Source organism: Anoplolepis gracilipes, chromosome 4, assembly GCF_047496725.1.
Source record: "Anoplolepis gracilipes chromosome 4, ASM4749672v1, whole genome shotgun sequence".
In the NCBI taxonomy this organism is placed as follows: Eukaryota; Metazoa; Arthropoda; class Insecta; order Hymenoptera; family Formicidae; genus Anoplolepis; species Anoplolepis gracilipes.
The window spans coordinates 7,356,181-7,380,623 of NC_132973.1; the positions used below are offsets into that span (position 1 = coordinate 7,356,181).

At 30.5% G+C, this 24,443-nt stretch overlaps 1 protein-coding gene across 2 annotated transcripts in view; it reads left to right on the forward strand.

Annotated features, from left to right (window-relative positions):
- The window catches only part of Mmp2 (Matrix metalloproteinase 2), a 169,234-nt gene that overhangs the window by 60,456 nt on the left and 84,335 nt on the right, over nucleotides 1–24,443 (forward strand). For both annotated transcript variants that reach the window (XM_072890965.1, XM_072890964.1), the window contains exons 3-4: nucleotides 6,486–6,587; nucleotides 8,488–8,657. In XM_072890965.1, the coding sequence (XP_072747066.1) occupies nucleotides 6,486–6,587; nucleotides 8,488–8,657 (272 nt within the window). The remainder of the gene's footprint in view (nucleotides 1–6,485; nucleotides 6,588–8,487; nucleotides 8,658–24,443) is intronic.

Genomic DNA, 24,443 nt, shown 5'->3' on the forward strand with positions numbered 1-24,443 from the left:
TAAAATATTAATCATCAATTTGTTTTATTAATTTAAACACAGCGCCGCTTTGACAAGTCAAATTTTAATATGAAAATATTTATTATATCAACAATTAATATTTTATATTCTATAAAATATTCTATTGTATAAAAAAATACAAAATATAAATTATATAATATTCATAATTCTCTCATTACAAGTTAATATTACATATAATCATATATTCGTTATTTAAACTTAATTAAATAAACAACAGCTATTCAATATTTCAAGATTAACATATTTATTACAGTATTTAATGCACATATACAATGAGAGTATATTTATTACAATTAATAACTTCAATGTATAAATTCGTAATTTGCTCTTCCATGAAATATAATCTGACGTGTTCGCTACGTTAAATGCGGAAGGCCAAACGAAATGAATAGTCGCCTGACATCAAAGGCAGGGAATACTTTTCTGTACGCCCGCACGTAAATATGTATGCACCCTGTCTTATACACAAGGACAAAGGCGAGAAAAACTTTTCCAAGAGACGACGTACCATCCGACCACGACTATGCATTTGGACGCGAATATTATGTTCTAACGTCATAAGCAAAATAACTAGTGTATGTACGTTTTTTGTATGCTCGCAAGACCAAAGGAAGAGAGAGTGAAAATTACATTTTTCTCGCCCATTGCCATTTTTGCGTCTGATTGTGATATATCTCTCCTGAGACTGTCGCATGTTACGCCGTAACATTGCATCACAAAATTAAAGGATATAATTTTGTCAATAAATATGATTGAAGATTGCGATGACATGTAATCTCTTGAGTCTGATTTTTTTGCATTTTTTAAAACTTTTTATAGAACTTTTTAAGATTAATTTTTTCGAATCTCATTGTTGAAGCAAATTACATCAATTATTACTATACAATAATAATAACTTATATAAATTAGTTAATAAATTATTAAAAATTTAATTCATTTGATTAATATATTATTTAATACATTGTTAAGATAATTAATATATTAATATATAATAATAATTATCAATATAATGGACCTGGATAATATTTAGAATAATCTTAAAGATTTCAATATTTTTTTCGCGTCTCTTGGCGTGTCGATGGACAAAATTATCTTCTATTTTCAACCTTAATTTTGTCACTTTTATGAATTCTAGAGGATTTGGATGAATTTTTTTTCAAGAAGGAATGGAGTTCTTACTTTACACAGTAAACGAAGTTTTCCACTTAGAGGTTTAAAGAGGACCTTTCGGCAAAACTGTAGATTAAATAGTTTTAAAAGAAGATTATCTGACTGCTTAAAGCTTAAAGTATCAAAGCAGATGTTAGATTGGAAATTGGAATTGAAAGTAAGGAAAAAAAAATGTCGAAGTTTCAAAGATGATCCAAGCATGTCTGAAAAACGCATCCCTTTCTTTCTTTCGTCGCCTTTCTTTTTTCTCTGTTATAATGTTATCGGGAATCATGACCGAGTTTCCTCACCGTGTGAGTTTTCTTCTTGCCGTGATTTGATAAGCGCGATCGCTGTGTCAGGAGTAACGAACAATGTGACCTTGCCCTTTTATATGGTGGTTTCAGAATTCAGTGATATGTCGATAATCACATATAATGAGCCGCTTATAATGGGACGCGCGAGGCGAGTCGTCTTTAATTCATCTTGACGTTTTTTCTCAGCCATTTTATTACTTATTGCTTATACTGCTATGATCTCATCGTGGCTTTGAATCGCTATCGTTGTTTTTTTTTTTTTTTTACTTGTACGACCATTCATGTCCAAAAAAAATGAGGATGAAAATAATTTCAACAACTATATTTATTACAACTCGTAAATATTTTAATTTTAATTTTTAATATTGTTTATTTATGTTTTTTTTGTAGGCTTCTAATTAATAGAATTAAGCGAGAGAAAGAGAGAGAGGATTATACAAATTTAAGCTCTAAAATGACAAAGAAAAAGAACGCGGCAAACGTTTTTTCACGTGAAAAAGGTGCATTTATGATAGGCGCATCGCGTTTAGTCAAGTGAGGATTAAAAGAGGACTAGAAAGAAGGAAAATATCTCTTTGTTCGAGAGACACATTCCTCGATATATATATATTATCCGCCTTAAATGGCGGCGCAAGCAAACAGTGACGTGGTACGCGATGCAACCGGTTCTCCAAAGCAAAGGGGATCCGCGAACACAATGCGGGAGAAATCTTGCGTGCTCGATGACCAAACACGGTCTAAGTCCACTGGTCACCCTCCTCAGAGCCCCTTGCGTGTCTCCCTTTGGACGACGCACGTGTTCGCGCGATTACTAGTCGCTCATATATGGCCTCGGCGAAACATAGTTGGCAAGAAACGTATACAGTAATCCGTCGTAAAAGATATTTTACGACCGCGGTAATTAGGACGATCCAGTTTGAAAAATAGACGTAAAAAATTATGGAGAGCGATAAGAAGCGCGTTAACTTAATCATTACTAATGCACGAAGGCATTCATTTTCTAGAAACTTGATAATTATTTATAGTGATTATCTTACAATTATAACTATTTAACCACAACTTAATCTTTGAAATAATTGTAGAAGTGATGATAAAATTAATATTAAGTCTTGAAAAAAAATTTAAATTTTTTAAAATAAAAATTAACATTTTTAAAAGAATAATTTTGATAATAATTATATAATTTGTTAATTTATATACATTATTTCAATATTTCTGTTCTTTGAAATAATTGTAGAAGTAATGATAAAATTAATATTAAGTCTTGAAAAAACATTAAAATTTTTTAAAATAAAAATTAACATTTTTAAAAGAATAATTTTGATAATAATTATATAATTTGTTAATTTATATACATTATTTCAATATTTCTGTGATGTTTGAAAAAATATCATTTTTTCACTTATTTCGAGAAATTCTCTTTTCAAATAAATAGTTTTATTATTAACGTCTTCTTGCGGTAATGTTATCTCGCTTGGCACTTTTGATTATCGTGGGCTCTGTAATTATCTTTCGATAATAAGATACGAAAAGATCCAAAAATAAAAGATAAATCGAGATATGAATTCTTAGGAAATACTTTTGTAACTAAGATACATTTCTATCATAAGGTTATATCGACTGATATAACAACACGATAAGGAGAGCTGTTAATGTTGAGTTACAGTGAAAAAAATAACGTATACGAATATTAATTAAATTAATTTATATATTTTAATTTTAAATATAAAATCTCATACATAAAACGATATGCGTATCCGTACCAATGTTATATTTGAATTGAGTACAGACTTTTTATCTTTGAGAAGCATTTAGAAAAATAAAGTTTCTCTCTCGGTGTTTTACGTAGGATTTTCAATATCACGAGTATTTTATGATAAAATTTCACAACGCGAATTTTCTTGCATTTTCTTGCTTATATAATCTACCTTTCACAGTCCAAGAGTAAACATTGTCATTCGTATGATATATGCGCTTTAAGAAATAGAATTGAAATGTCTGCGAAAGGGAGCAGATTGAATGAATAAAGAGGATTGAACATCAATCGTCGTAATGACGTTCCATGATCTCAAAGACCCTTTTGTCGAGAACATTGGAGGCGCATCTCGAATCGCTGTTAAAAGATTCTAAAAATGCGCGCAAAGGAGACGAACAAGATTACTCGCATCATTTGCATCCAGCAATTTCTCGTGTATTAAAGATGCTCCGAACAATTTATTTGTAACGATTTTCGGTAGCGGCAAAAAATAATTCTTGCTCACCATTATCATAATTATTCGTCGCGGAGTATTAAAGGATACAATTTAGAAATTATTGAATAATAGTAATTAAAAATTATTACCGTTTAGCGGAAGGTCATAAATCATTTTCCACTCTTCCATTTCACTGAACGTTCGTTCGTCGAAAGGATAACCGTCCCATTTTCTTTTCTGCTTTTTCTCATCGTCGAAAGTCGGAACAGCGCGCTTTTTTATTTCCTGGCGCGAATCGGAATTCGTTCTCGACGGCGGCGGTCGGGAACAAGACGCGATTTCTCCGTCTCGAGCCGACGTAGCCGAGGAACCCCTAAAGATAGCGACACTCCGCCACGTGTCGACTAGCAGACAGACCTGCGACCGTTTTCGTCATCCTGACGGACGCTTTCTGCGAAGTACGCGGCGGTTTTAGTGCATCGACAATCAGCGAAATTATCTTTACTCTTGATTGCACTTCCTGCGAGAAATGTTTATTAAATTAGGAAAACGAAATTGAAGATTAGCGATTTCCTGTCTGTGAGGAATCTAATTTGATAGAAGCGACTTTTTATTTGAATAGTGCGCACGTTAAAGGCTGTCGTATATTAATTTACATTTTTAGCATAAATAATAATAAGCTAATATTATGAGTTATTATTGTTTAATACAAATAATGATAATAATAACTTATCGTATTAATTATCTTATTGTTTTATATACTTATAATATTGTAAATTTGACAATCTTTAATATGCATCAATGCAACTAACTAAATTTGCTAAAAAAGGAAAATGAATTCTTATTTTTCACGAGAAAGAATATATAAAAATAAATTATTCAAAATTAAGCTTAAAAATATTGATTTAAAATAAATTTGAAAACATTTTAATAATCTATTATTATCATCTATACAATGTATGGAGGATTAATTATTTATTTATTAGTTATTAGCATTTATATTTAAGAGTTATTTTTAAGGAGAAAGAGAGAGAGAGAGAGAGAAATATATTTAATTTTATATAATATATATATAAAATAAGATTTCTACAATTGTGACCAAAGACAATTTTTAATAATTTACCATCTTATGTCAGATACTAAAAAATTGTGATATGACTTGATAGTGAGCTCAGCTTATTATAATTGATTTTTTAGACTAATTATTTCCTACGCACAAGTCTGCAAACATATAGCGTTTAATCAAAACATTTACGCGTTTAGTCAGAACATTTACATCATACAATGTTATCTGTACATTTACGTTTTACGTAACGTAATATATGTTTTACAATTTTTGTACGGTCTCTAACAATCTCTCTTGAATTTAACGTTTACGATCCTCTGTACGCACACAACGATTTGAAAAGAATATTTAACGCAAAATAATCATCGTGACTCGGCATGCAAATAAGCGGTTAGATATCGTGAGTTTCCATGAATTTATGATCTTTCACTTCTGTTCTTTCACTATGGCTCTTTCACATTCTGTCATCTTTTAGAAGCTATTTCCGCAAGCGATAAAAATGATCTCCGCATTATTTTGCCTACAAATCAATTCGACAAAGTCACGGTTTAGCAAACTTAAGAACGAAAAGTCGGCATCCATAAAATTTTCATTCGCAAATAAGTCAGATATCAAAAAGATAACATTACATTAATAAATAAGTAAGAGGGTGGGTACACTTTCTAATAATTTCTTCAGTCCATAAAATTTTTATATTATCGTTCAGATAAAATTAAAATTCTGGGTTAATTTGTTATTTATGCCAAAATAAATTTTTAGATCTCTGGAAGGAAAAACATGGAATAAAACTGTATATTTAAAAGAATTGAACTAAAAGATTAATGGAATAAAACTAATTGGTAAAACATTTCGCTTCGTGCTATCGGGTATGCTGAGTTTTTCCAGCTCTGCTGGCTGTCGCAGTTTTTATTCCGATGCAATATGCGGATAAATCAATACAGTTAAGTGCACATAAATAAACGTATCTCCAACGTATCCTGTAAATATAGTGATACGTACAACTCCAAAATTACATTGCGCACGTTTTATTTTCGTTACGGTAACGATCTCGTGTCATGAAATAATTTTCACTCCTATCGGCTCTTTATTTCTTATTCCTTTTTTTTATCGGTTTCTTATTTCTTTCCGTGCTTGTGCAGAGAGCGTGAGAAAATGAAGAGGAGAGAGGATTTTACTGCGATTTCCATTATCATGCGACACGATAAATCCTTATTCCACCCAAAGTAGTAATCAATCGAGAGTTATCATTCCTCAACGATCAGCACCGCATGCGCGATCTGATAGCACATTCTTGCTCAACTATTTCTCATCACGATAGCCAATTAATGTGCATAAATTAACAGTTTGCCGTACGTCGGCACGAGACGACAAGATGACTGTAAATCTGCGCGAACACACCCTACGTAATGTAAATTATCTTCGCGTATATTTAGAGTATATATATTTCTTGTGTAGGAAATCAAAAATTTATATCGTGGAATTGTACAAATAGAAAAAAATAATAATTCTTAATACATTTTAATTTTACTTTTATATACTGTAATATATAAATTTTATATATTAAAAAAAAAATATATATATATTTTAAACAGCTATATATGATTTAAAGGAAAAAATTTTTAGGGAAATTTTTAAAGGAAAAAATTTTTCTGAAATACATCTGTCTAAGTTTTATTTATATTATTAATACTTGCACTCTAATATCATAATATTTAACCATTTTCTCTTTTTTTATTACAGCAAAATTATCTCATGAAGTTCGGTTATTTACCCTTTACTGATCTCGAGACAGGAAACTTACGGACAGAGGACCAGCTCAGGGATGCTATAAAAAATCTGCAGGTAAGCAAAATTACGATAGATATGATTAGGGTAAACTAGGGTATGATGGCCATACCGAAAAGATGGTCTTAGGCTGTAATTTTTTCAATAATTGCGTACTGCTCTTTTTTAGTCATTATCAAGATAATCGATATTTACAGTAGTTTATGTGCATTATTCGAAATAACAATATTGTGAATCTTATATCATATTTTTACTTTTGACTACCCGCAAAGTTTTTCACGTGTCCACTAAAAACTGTTATAACGTCGAATAAATTACAGTCAAGCAATCGTAATCGACGTTAGACATATTATAAAGATATGTAAATTATTACATGACCGATAATTTTTATTTTCGTTTTTACTATTTTTTTTATAAATATTATGGCCATCTTTCCGTCACTATAATCATCTTTTCTCTAAAAGTTGGGTAAGGTGGCCAATGCTTATGTTGCACTATTTTGATAATATAAAATTTCTATTAAATATTTTCCTTTTAATTTCCATAATGTTACGTAATTTAAGCTTCAGTGAAGATAATATGCCAAACATTAAAAAAAAATAAAAGTATGTTTTTTGTATTTTAAAAAACTATGGTCATCTTACTCGAGTTTACTCTATATTGTGCAGTAAAAAATGGTTTAATAATTTAATATTTTCAATTTTACAATTTTACTACAAATATACTATATGACTTATGTTTTGCGTAAAATTTTATCATCTTAAGGTTTCAACGTAAACAGTTTACTTAAAGCTTTGACTTATTAATTAACAGCTAAAATTTGATTGCGCGCCGATTTCTGCAAATCGCTTAAATCAATAATTATTCTCGTTGTTATTCATGCAACATTTTAAGATAATATGAAAACTGCATAATGGACCAAATAGAATCGCGAGTGCACTTCTCTATTCCACAAAAGTACGTATATACCTATCATGAAAACGCGATCGATTGAATACGGATTCTCTGGAAGCTGTCGTGAGCGAATCGATGGAAATCCTGTCGAAGGAAGTAGGAAAATGGGGCAAAATGTCCTAAGGGATTCCTTCGAGTGTCGGATATATGCTTCTTCTTTTCGATTCTCATGCAAATCTTTATTGAGTAAGCTCGAGTAGCATTCTTACTACTTTATTTTCCTTTCGCAAACGGTTGCATTTCACTAACCATTGTCCGCGAGAAGTGCGCGGAGAGGGAGGACATAGCTTGATCGAAAGCATCAGACTTAAATTAGAAATGGAACTCGAAATACTTCGGACATTTTATAATAATCTTAAGTCCTGAGGGGAGCGAGTTTTATCCATCGACGTTTCTCGATGGTTTTATCGATAATCGCGTTTGTCAGATTCCGGACGGGTTTCTGGTTGAAATGCTCGAAAGCGTTTATCGTTCTTCAAAAAGATAAAACGGATCTTTGTTGACTGAGGAATCGATTGTTTTTCTGGGAAAAAACTACTCATTGTCAGTAAAATGAGTTTCTCGAAATATCGATCATACTAAACAATGATATTTTTTGGATTTTCGTCGAAATATTGTTTTCTATGTAAGCGAGTGTTAGATATTAAAATATTTGAGAGTTTATATAGAGATGAAAAATAAAAATGTATTTTTTTAACTTTTCGACGTAGGAATTTTTATACAATAATATTATTATTTACGGATCTTATAAAAAATAGTTATTTTTCATTAAAAAGAAAGAAAAAAAATTTTTTTTAAATAATTGTACTGTAAATAGTTAAATTCAAAATTGTTAGCGTTTCTTTATCTTTTTTTGACATTACAGAGAGAAAGAGAAATAAAGGAAATGTAATCTCTATCATTTCTGATATTTCTGCGGAGATTTTCTTTTTAATATAATATTTCATTTCCGAAAGATTATACTACAGTGATTGTAACTCGTGCATATTTATATTCTTGTCAGAAATTCGGTGGTATTCCCGTAACGGGAGAAATCGACGAGGCGACGAGGAAATTGATGAGAGCGAAGAGATGCGGACTGCCGGATCAGCCGGATTCCAGATTCGTCAGGACAAGGCATAAGCGTTTTACCATCCACGGACAACAATGGCAGTATCGAAATCTCACTTGGAGGTAAGTACACTTCAAAAATATTACTAGTCAAATATCGCTATAAAAAATAAAAGAGACATATGATAGAAAAATAATTCAAAACAATAAGTGCGAACGTGAGACAAAATTCAGCTAACGATTAAAAAAGGATGAAATTATATCCTTTTATTTCTTATATTGAATACTCCTAGTAGTTTATATACTTGGCGTTTAGAAAATTATTTTACAAATTTTTTATATTATGCATATAAAAGGGGGGTTAAAAGTTTTTATTGCTCTTAAAAGTCAAATGTTTGTAATCATCTGACTGTGTACGTGTAAGTATGATTCAGTTGGCTTGAAAAATTTTCAAAATTCCACTTTTCATCGTAAAAATTGTTATCTCATTTTTTATCGGCAAAATTGTAAACAGCCATATGCGAAAAAAATTTGCTCTCTAATTTTGACTTATTTTTGCACCAGACGTCATGCGTCTTTCAACCGTTGTTTATTGACGCACTTTGATATTTATATATATATATATATATATATATATATATATATATATATATACATATACTATATCTCTGTTTTGTTAAATTATTTATAAGAATTCGTATTATATTCGACAAGGAGTACGCATTCGGAACGAATCGCAAGTCACGCGCCGTCAAGACGCATGCGACGACGCGTTTTGCGCGAGAATTCGCGGACGGAATTATCGCGACGCGGCGCAAGTAACGATAATAATATCCTCGTCGAGATGTTTCTCGACGCGACGATAACTCATCTGTATAGGTACCTGTTGGTTAGAGACGGTTCAAACAGGATGTCTGGCCCCTTAATTGCGGGCTTCCTCGTGTCGGGGCCTCGCCCCGCATTAACGTACTAATTCGGCTCGGAAATGCCATTGACATTGTTGGTTCCCGGCCAACTGCCGACCGACTCCTTGCGAATTGCGGAACGGTGGAAACATCGCGCGAGCGTCTCTTCCCGAGAAATCAAGGAGCGCTTTAGCTCGCTGAAACTGTATTTACATCGTATTATTCTTGGCACGTGACTCCCTTTATCGAAACACCCTCTTAACCTCTAACACAATAAGTTTCGCACTTTATAACTTTACAGCTTCATCTCAATATATGATACTTTCTTGTGTTTCATTACTAATAAATTTAAGAGAAAATATATATTCTCTTCTCGAAAATCATATGAGAGGTAAAATTTAGATTTGGAAATGTAAGGTCAGTGTGCTGATATATTTGAAAAATAAGTACTCAAAAATAAAATATATACGGTGGATAGTTTTAACTTTATTTAAACATATTTGGAAGGAGTGAATAAAAGTAGAAGAGTAGAGTAGAAAATAAAGGAACAATATTTTAATGACGCAATTTGTGCGATGATTTAAATTTATCATTCTGGTTAAATATCTTCATGTGAATTGATTATCTCCATTGTTGTTTTATTGAACTTGAAAAATTAATTCATTTTAACTTGCGAGTACGTGTTGAATGTTAGCGGTAAAATAGATTTCTGTTATGGTGAATCGTGCCGGTACCATAGAGAACTTCTAAAGCCTTCGTGTTGATACGGAAAACAGCTGCAATATCGGCTCTATTTTGGTGCATCATGTGCATCATGTGGCACCCTCTAACAATTAATCGATAGGTGCAGTTATTAACTCATAATTGAATCGAGTTAAATTTAAAAAAAAATTAAATTATGAACTAATTTGCGTCTACTTTCTTTTATCGGGATAATTAATATTGTATTTATCAAGGGAGTTATATATAGTATTATTTTATTTTTACAACAGTTTTCCTTTTGTAATAAACAAAAGGATATTTCATTTTTATTTATCGATAAGAATATACGTAATTTTTTAAATTAATATTATTATTAAACTTTTTAAAAACATTTTTTATAAATTATTTTTATATACGTAGCTTTTTAAAAAATTTTTTTACTAATTATATATTTTAAAATACATATCTCGAAATAGAAAAATTCTTTTTTGATAATTCAGTTTCAATTTATGACGTAGGATTATTCGAATTGCATACAACTTTATTTTGTTATTTTAGCTTTTAATTATATTTATAAACTAGTTTGCAAGTCATAGATTTTCTAATAAACATTCTAAACATTATTAAAATAGACTTTGCAAAAACAAAGAAGACATAATCATATCAATTAAGAAATAGAATATTTTAAGATAAGTTTAAGAATTTTTGAGTAGTATAATTTGTTATTAATATTATAATTTTTAGTTATTTGTTCATTGTCCAAAGTGCATTTATGTGGGTTTGCAAATTATATCTGATGATAACGTCGCACGGTATCTATCATGGCCATTAATATTCACATACGCTAATTAGCGCGATTTTTACACGGAGCCCGTTATTAATTAGCCGCCTTAACGAGTTACCATATTCATCCTTTGGTAAGAATGAACAGAGAGGCCTTTACGACGAAAAAATGTCTCCGTAATTTTCATTCCCCGGGGAAACCCATGGTGCGTTCTACGTCCGTCGTGCAATCGGGGCAATCACAATCAAAGCGCGTTGCCGACACGGATTGGGTAGGTCGAGTGATTAACTTCGTTATCCGGTTATCGCACTACGTTTGTCCGCGAATTTTGGAAATTCTACGAAGGGACCGATTGATATCCAGGTCTTTGTGTACGGATTTTAATCAAATCTAGCAGATTTTCAGGAATGTCAACGAGAGTTTATTTATCTTCCTGACTTGATTTTATTTGTTTTTTTTTTTTTTTTTTTTTTTTTTTATTTTATTTTATTTTATTACCCTCGGTACGCGTGGGCTCAAAGGAAGATGTGAGCTTTTTATTAGAGAACAGAAGCTTGCAAGAATCGCTGTATCTGCTGAATGACAACTTGACGTAAACAATATATATATTTTTTCGTCGGAGGAAGAACTATTTGCTAGATTTGGATTTTTTGCGGATCAGTTTGAACTCGACGCGATTAGCAATATATCGATTTTTGTGTAGAAAATGAATTTTATTTTCAAAGTCATACACATACATACACACACATACATATAATTATTTATGCAGCATACTTCTCTTACAATTAGAAGAATATATGTAGAAGAATATATTTTTACGTTCTATTGCTTCTCAGATATTAAAGAAATTTAATTTTTTTAATTTGCGACGCTAAATGTGCGGTGCAATTAATTGGAATAGAAACGAGCGCCGCGCAACTTAATGGCAATTATGAGGTGAGAAATTAACGACGACGGCACTTTGCCTAATTTCCTCCACGTTGCTTAAACGAGCAATTAGAAATTAGCGTCTCGAGGTCCCAAAGCTCCGAGCGTCTGAAAAATTTGTCGTTTTTTCTCAATTTTATATTAACAATAAGTAAAATCTAAAGTAGTTCAGTGAAATTAATTTAAAACAAACTTTTAATATGTATTGGAAGAGCTTTCATGAATCTAATTCACACAGAAGAGTACTTAATAATCTCTTTAGGGAAACATCAAATCTTGTTGAAATATTTTATATAACGATAAGTAAATAGAATGCATGAAGAATTATATAATATTATTATTACAATACTTTTATTATTAAAACTTCAACAATTAAGTAACATCGTAATATCATGGTTTCGAAATTTATACAATTATTATATGTATTATGCTTGCTAAAGATAAAACAATTTAATATAATTACAATTTAAAATAGTCAATATACTTATTAATTATAATTTATTAATTCTAAGTTATTAATTATAATTTTAAATTTTACACAAAATATTATAAATTTTTTAATAATATAGTAGTTTTAATAATATTTTAGTTATCTCCTAAAATCGATAATTGTTATTAGCACGACAAATATTTACGAACGATTTGTATATCTTATTCGCGATATTCGCGATACGAGAATTTGGGCTTGATTCTCGCAAGAGAAATTGCGAGTTGGTCTAGTATTGGCTTATGGACTCATCACTGTGTACGAGACACGAAACATTTCTACAGTTGACTGCATGATCCGCGGAGGCATGGTAGGATTCGTCGTCGTCGTCTCGCGCAACGAGCTAACCGGGCTTTGAACAAGCAAAGGCGAACCCGCAAAGCTGCAAGTCGGGAGTTGATCTACTGTATTTGTCTTTGTGTATATTCCAGAGAAACGTCTCTTCGTAAAAACGTAGAAAGATTCGCGCCATAATATCAAAGCGTTCTGCTTGATAGTGTTGGAATAAAAATCTTGTGTAAAGAAAGGAGAAAAAAACAACATCGTTAACTTTATCCGGTGCAAAAATATAAATATCCGTCATAAAAAAAAATTACATTATTATAAAAGTTATTTTGTTTAAATATTATTAAATATAATTATTTTGTTTTGTTTAAATTAATCTTTTCTTTTACGGTTTTCGCTCTCTTTTTTTTTTTTCTAAAATATGAAATTATGTTTTAAAATAAAATATATTGAATGAATCTGTATAAAAGTATGAAAAAAATATATTTTTATTAAATCAGTTTATTGAATACTCAATTTTTAATAAATTAAATACAAGATTCGCGTATGTATTTATTTATTTCAAAGATTAATAATAATCTGAGTCACTTAAATATGTTTTTTTCTATTTTTCTTCTTTGAATTTTAATTTTTAATTTAACGTGTATGTACCTTGGAATTTTAAGTAGTTAAATCACTCTCTTTTTTAATTATTTAATATTTGTAATTTATAAGTCTGCAAAAACTCTTCTTTTTTTAATTTTTAAACAGTAAACTGCGTTTATTACTTCTGTATTTAAAGTACAAAGTAGAAGCTTAATTTCTATATAAATTAAATTTAGTGAAATCTTCTAGAACTCAACATGAAATAATTAAAAAAATAGGAGCAAAATTTTTCAGATCATGTCAAGGATATTTAAAAATTTGTTTTTGTTATAAAGCACATTATTCACGCGAACTGTTTTTTTATATAGCCAGAACCGAAATAATTAAAGCGACATCATTACCGCGCTATAAAAAACATTCAAGGGCCAGTCTAGTGGCGGCTTTAGTTGAATTTTGCGAATTATTTAGTTGAATTTGTCCGCAAATTTTTGAAAAGTAATATTGAAATAGCAATACGAACAAATTAGCATTGACGCCATATCGTATATGATATCTTATTACATGTTTCTCGAATCTGGCAAGAAGTGAGTTTCTCGCGAAAAGGTCAAAGATTGGCCCGGTTTTTCCTCACTCAATTTCTCTGTCTCCCTCTTTCCATTTCACATCTCTCTTTTCCTCGATTTATATCTTCTCTTGATATCGAGCGCCAACCTTCGAAGTTGTCGACGATGACTGGAAATACTCGAGATGTGAGTCTCGAAATTTCACTCGCCAAACGCTGCGAATGAAATTAGCGAAGTTAGTTAAATTCTCGACGTTTTATGATAATTTTTCTGCAAATTTTTTGTAATGTGTGATTTTACGTAATAGAATATTTTACATCAGCCTGTTGAAATACTTAGAAAGAAATTCTCTCTTGACCCAAATTATGAAAAAAATTAAAATTACATATATATTTTTATTATTAGAAAGAAAGAGAAGATTTTTATGTTATATAAAAATATACTTCATATATGAAGGTGTTGTGTATTTTATCTAACTTTATCTTCTGACAAATCTTTATCATTTTGAGATATTTTCGTTCATTTTTTTATCAGAGTACGTTACAGTATTCTTTGACAGAATCACTTATACTTATTTTTTGACAAATATGCTTCATGTGATTTCCTACGCTTGAAATATTACGCGCGTTACGCTGAAACGGCAGCTCATTCCGTTTGCGAACGGAACATTTTCGCGCGTTTTACATGGACGTGACGAAATTTACCAGCTAGAAACTGGAGCACAGCCGTGTTACGGCGTTTTCCTCGTGTGCTTCCGTCAAGAGAAAGAGAGAAACAGAATCGAGAGTGCAAATTGAATTGAGAATACGTATACGAATTTTCACAAAAGTATTTTTGAGATTGAGACGGAAAACTTTGCCTCAATCTCAGTTGTATAAAAATATGCGATAAACGCTTAAAAATATATTCTGTATGAATTTCTATAAACTCGCACGAGCTACAAATCTCAATTTACAATGAAAAATTTCGCGAAAAAACGTTCGTCGATTTATAAAGTAGGGATTTACAATTTTATAGAAATTTTGACGTATCACGCCTACCATATCATACATATTTGAAGGAATGTTTTCGTAGTTACAGGGCGTTTAGATGCGTTCTGGCAGATGCGTACATTTAATATTGAAACTTATAAATTAAATATGAATATTACTATCTAAAATTCAACAAGAATTTATAACAGTGAAAATGAGATAAGTGACGAAAAACTCAAGTGAAATCTCACGAGAAATTTTTATAAAGTTAATTTGGCAAACAATATGTTAATACACGGATTTTTATTTTGGTCTAAATATATTTATTAATTTGGTCTAAATATATGTATTGTGTACAAATGTTTTAATCAATATATTAATTTAATGTAATATGAATATTGAAAAATATAAAAGCAAATACTATAAAAAAAGATTCTTAAGTCACTATTTTAAATTCAAACAGAAATTTTCGTCAAAATCGAAAGAAGTACATCTTGATATTGATGATTTAAATATACTGATAGATTATCGAACAATAGGTTAGTTTATAGCAAAATAATATAGGTGATGCTGTTTTCCTTTTGCAATCGTGTCTCCACGTTTCTTGCGAATCCTATTCTTTGTAACGCTTTTTAGTTGGCGACCGTCCAGCTAATGGCTACCCAATTTGTTCGTAAAAAAGAGAGAAGTAATCGCTACATAAATCTTTACGTTAGTCGTTCCCATTATTTTCGCCCTGTAACGATATTTTTCCTGTGTTGTATAGAAGAATATACCCGTGCATATGCATGACTTATAAAATGTTATCTTGTGAACAATCGTTTGAATTGAAGTATTGTTTTTAGAAACTTACGAAGTGACAATTTGTTTAATGTAAATTAATGAAAATTCAGAGACTTATGATTTTTTTACATTTTTTTTTTTTTTTTTTTTTTTTAAGAAATTAAAAAATATATTTGCTATATAAAAAACTGTATTTCTAAATTAATGTAATATTTCTTTATTGATGTTGCATATATTAAAAATTACTACAGAAAATTTTTTGAGATTTTTAGCAAAAACGAAATATCTTTATTTTACTATTGAAGTTTGATATTGATAGTTAGAAAAATTAAAATATTTTTTGAAATCCAGATATAGTGTCGTAGGTTTAAAGGGCAATTGGGCGATTTATATACCTACAGAGAGTTCTACATACACAATTTCATTTCAAATTGATGAATTCGGATCGATCGTGCGTTCTCTCACCAACGAAAATATTTTTCTTGATATTCGGAAAAGCGTATCGATGTGATGCCCAATATTTGCAATATTGTGAATTATATTGTTTGTCGCACGTGCTCAGATTATTCGAATACTCGACATATGAATATGATTCTATTCATTCATACGGAAAAATTTAGAGATATTATTCATAGACTTTCGAATTATTTATGATGCGAAAAATCAAGAGAAGAAGAGAACGTTGAAATAATACTGAAATTTTACAAATTATTCAAGTGAGTGGATTTCTGGTTTGCTTGAATTATTTCGACGGTAACTTGTTTTTTTTACATTGTAAAACACTAATTTAATTTTTCCCGTATAAAAAACTAATTTTGAAAATTATATTACTTTGTATTTATTTAAAGTTATCTAGATAAAAAGTATTTATTTAAAGCCGTTTTGTATAATATATCAGTAAGAAGAAATGAAATTTTGTAATAAAAAAAAATGGCAAAAATTAAAACTTGATATTAAAGATTTATATACAAGTACTTAAAAATATATGTTTCTTTTATATCTTAGAGCAGAGGTCAAATTACAATTTTGTTTAGATAAATAAAGATGATAAATTATAATAGATTCTTTTATTTTGCTCTTCAAAGATAAAAATTCTTTTTATACATAAAAAAAATTTATTAATTTTTACTTATTTTATTACATAATACATATTACGTTTATGCTTCTGGGAGGGAGGCTAAAGAAGAATCTACTTAAGAAAACTCAAATTGAAATTTATTTAATCTTGATATAAGGACCAAGAAATATCAGTGTTCTGTGCATAATAATTAGTTTCACAGAAAACTAATTATTTATGAAACTGATACAATATCATTTGCGTCTGGTTCTGATAGCCCGCGAGAATTTAAATTCGTGTATTTTACTTATTTGTTTATAAAGTAGACATATAAAAAAATTATTGAGAAATATATTATCCCAGAATACTTTGAAAATACTTTTTACTTTATCACAAGAAAAACAACTATATATCTTTTAAGATAAAAAGATAAACACACAAATATGGATTGTAGTCCCCGAAAAGTTTAGGACGATATAGACATAGGCATTTTCTGATAGATTTGCTGGCAGAAAAGAAAGATAATGTTCTTTTATAATAGATGTGTTCCTGTTTCTGGGACATATATGTTATAAATATATGAGGTGATTCTGACAGCGGCGTAGCAAAAATCCTTGAACTTTAATGCAGATATTTTTATTTTTATTAGATTCTCATATCTTGTAATTTTTCTATTATATGAATTAAAAAATTAATTTCTTTTTCTCTTTTCTTTATTAAACTAAAACCTTGCATTAAACCATGAATTTATACAACGAAGTAAGCAAATTTTGAAATTATGTTATTAATTAGATATAAAACGAGATCTTAAAAATTTTTTTCATTCGGACGTATTTTTATTTGTTAATTTCTTCTTATATTACCAAAAGGAAAATAAAAATAAAAATTAGCCGACTACGACGTTGAATTACAGTTCCGAAGTCTGCCGAAGGCGAGATAACGTAATTTCTCAGCGCGTTTCTCTCTTAGAAGCTTTATTATTTATCCATGATCCGACGTAATGTGAATAAAACATCAAACGCGAAATTGATTCTGGCGGTACTTGAACAATGCTGCCTTCTCAGGTGATTTTCCGCTTAACACGCGCAAAGTTACATGAATGAAGTTTATCCCGTTTATCGCACAAATTATATATTTTTAAAGTAGAACAGCGAATTGGCTTACCTATTCTAAGAGTGTTTTTATACTTTATTAAGCGGATAAAGTTTGCCTGAAAAAAAATTGCACATTCAAGAATTTATTAAAACGTTAACATGTTGAAAATTAAAAAAGATTAATAAGATATGATAATAATAATAATCAAAGACTTAAAACAAAATAATAAAAAATATACAAAAGAGAAAATCTTTCGAAGATAATTTTCTCTCTCTTCCTTTTATTTATTTATTTATTTTTTTTATCAATACCTTAAAAATTCTTCAATTTCATGGTAAAACATATATATATATATATATATATATATATATATATATATATATAGTTTTATTTAAAACATTGTACTTATTTTATATTTTTGTGATATTTTTTTATATAATTTAGTTATTTTTATAATATATTGTATTTTTACAATTATTTTTATATATTATATTAATTTATGTTGTTTTATTTTATTTATTATTTTTTTTGTAAAATTGAAATCCATATAAATGAAGCTTTACAATTCTTTATTTAATTTTAATGGCATCTTTCCAAGTTTTTTTTCAAAATTTGATTACGACTTTTTCTAATAATAAATAAAGTTAAATTTAGGCTATTTAGCTAGGTTCTATTTGTTAAATGGAGGAGAAGTATTTTAAGCAATTCTACCCGCGCTATTTTAAATTCTCTCTCATTCTCGCATGTATCTGCAGAGTAGGTATTTCTGAGGAACTTTGGTCTCGCGGTAATTAAAAACTCGCGGAAAATAAAGGTCGAGAGTCGAGTAAATGTGCTAATTGATCCGACTTCGTGACGAACAATCGTATTTCACTCGCCAGAACAAAGTTCTCGACTTTTGCCTATTCGCTTCGGGGTAAATTTTCGCTTTTCCCGTTTCGGAGGAAAACGAGTTTAACGAATATATATTGGTGTTCAGTCAAAGGAATTTTTGCAAGATACAATAAATTTCCATTATCCCCCTCAAAAGAATTTTGGATTTCTGAGATGTTCTCGTGTCTGTGAAGTTGGCACGACATTTTATTAATTTTTAAAAAATAATAGCAATTCCAGTAGCACTTTTCATAGTTCTATAGTTCCTGATAAACATTAAAGAAGTTCCGCATTTTTAATATCAAAAATATTGAAAATAAAAAATGACGTGCTAACTTCACGTTCCAGCACGGCCTATCCTCCTCTAAAGTACAAGAAAACATCGAAAATCAAGATGTTTATTAAGAGTTCTCGTTAGTTCTGTACCAATTCTATAATTATATATATTTCAAGGCAAAATTCCAACAAATTACCAAAAAAAATCAAAAATAAAGAATGACGCGCTAACTTTGCGAATTTAGCACGACACTCTTCTCTCTAAAGTACTAAAACGAATTAAAAATTCTTATTTTTTACAAGAGTTCCCGACAGTTCTAATTGAGAGTCGCATATATATATATATATAATTTTAGGTCGATATTCCACCAATTAACTTTTAAACAATTTTTGTTTTAATTGCGTATTACGACATTTAGTAAAAATGTGTCGTGCTGATGATTTTCGGCAGTTCTGACGATAGTTCTCGACAGATCTGCAAGAGTTCTATGTATTAAAATCAGTTTTAAACAGAGTCCCGATCATTATTTATTTTTAAAACAATTTTTAACAATTACGTCCAGCACGTCACTTTTTTTCAGAACTGCCGAAAGTCATCAGCACGACACATTTTTTGCTATAAAAATATTTTTTTTGTTCTAGCCGTTAAAAAGTTATGAAGGGCTTAATCTTAAGCCATTATAAAATTTTTTTATAGTACAATTGATAATATAGTCAATCAGTAGTGGTAATTATTCACGAAGCTTGGGGGAGTTATATCGAGTGTTACGCAAACATCTAAAGTAAACATATCGATACGAAATAAATAAAAAAATCATCTAAGGAGTTATCTAACTCTTTGTAAGTCTTTAACAGTTGGAGTAATGGAAATATTTTTTATAGCAAAAACTAGCAAATAATTAGCAAAAAATTAGTGTATTATTAATTTTTTGTTTTTATTTATGTATGTGCAATTTTTTATAATAGCTAGATAGCTTAAGATTAATCGTCAGAACTGCCGAAAATCATCAGCACGATACATTTTTACTAAGTGGCGTGCTGGATGTAAATGTTAAAAATTGTTTTAAAAATGAATAATGATCGGAACTCTGTTTAAAACTGATTTTAATGCATAGAACTCTTGCAGAACTGTCGAGAATCGAGAGATCGTTAGAATTGCCGAAAATCATCAGCACGACACATTTTTACTAAATGTCGTAATAATACGCAATTAAAACAAAAATTGTTTAAAAGTTAATTGGTGGAATATCGACCTAAAATTATATATATACATATATATATATATATATGCGACTCTCAATTAGAACTATCGGGAACTCTTGTAAAAAATAAGAATTTTTAATTCGTTTTAGTACTTTAGAGAGAAGAGTGCTAAATTCGCGAAGTTAGCGCGTCATTCTTTAGTTTTGATTTTTTTGGTAATTTGTTGGAATTTTACCTTGAAATATATATAATTATAGAATTGGTACAGAACTAACGAGAACTCTTAATAAACATCTTGATTTTCGATGTTTTCTTGTACTTTAGAGGAGAATGGGCCGTGCTAGAACGTGAAGTTAGCACGTCATTTTTTATTTTCGATATTTTTGATATTACAAATGCAGAACTTTTTTTAATGTTTATCAGGAACTATAGAACTATGAAAAGTGCTACTGGAATTGCCATTATTTTTTAAAAATTAATAAAATGTGCCAACTTCACAGACACGATGTTCTCAAATAATTTCTTAAATTTATAATTCTTTATTTTCTCAAGTTTGTGTATACACACGATATTATTAATAATTATTTACAATTAAGAAATAATTTATATAGATTTAATATTTTGCTTTATTATCTACTTTATGTACTATTTATGGTTTAAATATATTTACTTTTTATATTTTACTCTTTTTATTTGCCAGTTATTTTATTCACTTTTTCAATATTTATATTTATTTATTTTATTATTTTTATATTTATCTAATTTTTTTTTATATGTATTTGATTTTTTTCGTTCTCTCTATTTATTTTGTTCCTCTTCAGAATGGATTATATCGTAGCGAGGAAAATTTGAAATTTTGTTTAATTTTGGAACTTTGAGATTTTAAATTCACCACGAGATAAATTCGGGCATTAATTTATTCCCCACAATTGCATCAGGATAATCATCATCGATGGCCGCGCATTTCGGGAAATAGATTATAACATGGCCAAAATGACCGTAATCACAGTTGCGAGATCCAATAAATTATTCCAGCAATCGGAATTCAGAGCTCGTAGATCGATCTTCGTTAATCGTTTGTTTATCAAGAGCTTTTCGTTTTAAAATTTTCCATTAATCCGCTCTTTTTTTAACGTAGATTGCGTCATATAACTTTGCATGAGAGAAACAATAGTATCAAAATTATCTATCTAATTTTATTACAATAGAGAAGAAAATATGTTCTTAAGAAAAGTTATAATCTTGAACAAGACAAATACAGAGATGAGAAAATTTCCCTCGAGGCAATTTGCTTCCGCGCGAAAAGAATTTGTTCATTATAATAAAAAATTTTTCATTTTGCGTTACATATCTAATTTTTATTTTTACTTAAATCTCTCTTCACTCTCTCGGATTAGATCGCGCGAAATTACTTCCGATTGGAATGTTCGAAATAGTTGTTAAGTGCGAGATAGGAGTGAGATACTTTGTGGATTATAGTAAAAATATATAGTGAGGCCAAGAGTCGATTTCCTGCGGACAATGGGATCGTCATTGGAGCTTCGGTAAGAAGAGAGAAATACGCGAGGAGATGGCAGTTACGTGCCTTGTTAAATTCTCTAGAAAACGAGGCACGGAATCGCCGTTCCAAGTGGAATGAGATCCGTGTGTAGAAAATTGAAGTATCAACGGTGACAATTTAACATCTTATTGCGGCGTAATCTGGTATTTCATGATGCACTAGCAATAGACAATTTTCTTCCCTAAGAATTTCGTCCATCTTTATTATATTGCAAAGTGCTACTGATATAAAAATAAAATAAAATACAAATAAAATAAACAAAATATTTTCTTTATTCTATTGATAAAATAATTAATTAAAAATTAGGTTACATAACGTAAAAATAGAAAACGCATGGAATAGAGAAGAATTTTGGCTACAAGAGCATACACGGTTTATTTTTTCGTCTTTTTTTTTTTTTTTTTTTTTTTTTGTTGGAATATATATATGCACATCATGTGTCTTAAATAACGAGCTCTATCGTGAATTAATACCTCTCTATCCTCCGTGAAATTGCAAAAAGTATGAAAAGAGTTTGTGGAATTCAAGAGAAGGAACATGAGACTTGAGTGAGAGATGGCAGGAACGAAAAGAAGAAAGGTGAGTATGAGGGCGCATGAGGGCGATAAAAAGGAAACGGGAAAGTGGCAGCCATACTGATGAGACGAGCATCGTCGCCCGGAGGCTGATAAACCTTTCAAAACCTGACAATTTTTGACAGCTGCGCGCCATCGCGAATTGAGAGGATGGAATCGGTGAATTTTTGAAGGAATGAAAAATGTAAAGACGACACACACACATACACAATAAGATTTTTAAATTTAATAAGTTATTATTCTCTCTTGATCGCATTGCCAATTGAAAATTAGCAAATTATAGGGCGGGGGGGGGGGGGGGAGGAAGAGCAGATGGAAATTTATTGTATCTTGCAAAAATTCCTTTGAATCAAATAAAAAATATATAATTCAAAGTAAAGAAAGAAAGGAATATATTTATAACAATTATAATAATGAACAAAAATACGATAAAAACATTAAAGAGAAAATATAGTCTGTTGTTGAAGAAATTAATATTAGAAAAATTTATATTTAATTATTTTCTTCAATTTGCAATGTCAATACAATATCATTTCAGCCATCGTCTGTATTAACGGATCATCGAATATTACCGTTACTGTTGTCGTATGTTATTGTTTACTAAAAATTCACAAGTGCATTGTTATCCCCCCAGCAATCGTATTTTATTGTATTTTCTCCTACTTAGAACATCTCGAGGATCTTGATGCTCTCCTCAAGGAGCTCTCAGTACTCACGTGGTTCCATTATATGGTAGGATAATTAATTAGATTATTATGCAGTAGCAGTTACAACATGCCAGCTGCGAGAAGCAGTGCCATGACCCAGCTAGGATGAAGGATCTCGAAAGGGATCCACTTGTGAAGGGAAGGGAGAAAGAACCTCTGCGTCTCGCGAGTCCGGTCACAATAATCTCTATTGTTTCTGGCAATTAAACCTCGCGCCTGTCGTCCTCGTAGAAACTCCTGTGGCCCGAGAAGTGGAATTTCTCTCTCTCCCTCTCTCTCTCTCTCTCTCTCTCTCTCTCTCGCTCATTTCTTGTGTGAACAGATTACTCTCGATCGTGCGCGACACGTGATTGGCCGCCATTGTCCGCGAGATCCACAGCGATCCCGAACAAAGAGCTCGTCTGTCATGGTGCCCCATTGTCTCTCGGCTTGTTTGCGTTATCCGCGAGAGGTTGGTTTGCGTTGCGCAAACTTCGACCCCTTGACACGAACTCTCTACCTCCTTCTCTTTCTCTCTTACTCTTCGCTTCTCGCTCTGAGTCGGCATTTCGCTCGCTGATATCCTTTACGCGCGTTCTCCGCGTTTCACTGAACGACGACTCAATTAAGTTGAGCCGGTTTAATGCGATTATTGCAAATTCTCGGAGGATTCGAATGCGCGACTCGCTCGTCAGATGATCGAGAAGAACGAATAGTTTGCTTCGGCGTGAGACATGTAATTGCATGATTTTAAAAGTTATCTCACACACAGAGTTACATTAGAGAAATGTAATCCGAATCTATTTGTTCAATTTTATTCAACTCTATATATATTTTCTACGAATTTCTAAAATCTTTGAGAAAATTAAAATTTAAAAAATTTAGGAAAACTAGAAATTAAGAGTTGAAACTTTAAGAGATGTTAAAAGTTTTGTATTTAATTTGAATTTTCTCATAAAACTCTTATGCCATGCCATTTTATATTTTTCGATAATTTTCTCCTTATTGTTAGAACATTTATTGTTAAAACAGTAGAACATTTTTGAATATTTTTTCTAAAGTAATTTTTTTTCATACGTTATATGATTCTTTCATTAAAAACAGAACGATGTAAGTTGGAGACAGCCGTCACGTGGTAACGCGTGCACACATCGTCTTACTCTCGCGGCCGATAGTATAGGTATAGGATGTAATAAATTTCCTTCTTCCGTCGCTCTCTATATTCTCTATGTCGTCACGCGGCACGCTTAGTTGTCTACGTTCGCCGCTTCAGAGGATGATTTATTAACCCTGCCACGTGACCCTGTGCAGGATGTCAAAAAGTGGAAATGTTCTTCCTGCGTTTCTCGGCGTATCAAATCTTATCTGCATGCTGTGCTTGTCCTAATGTGCATAATCGAGTGCGGCTTGTAAGTTCCATCCTTTCGTCAATCGTTTCTTGTTATCGTATTCGACAGTTACGTTTAATTATTTAGCAAACAAAATTACTTTATTCGTCGGTATTGAAAAATTATCTTTTTAATTTCATGCACGCATGAGTAATGGCTTTGTCCTTTTCGTTTTGTTCCTTTAATTTGATTAATTTAAGTTA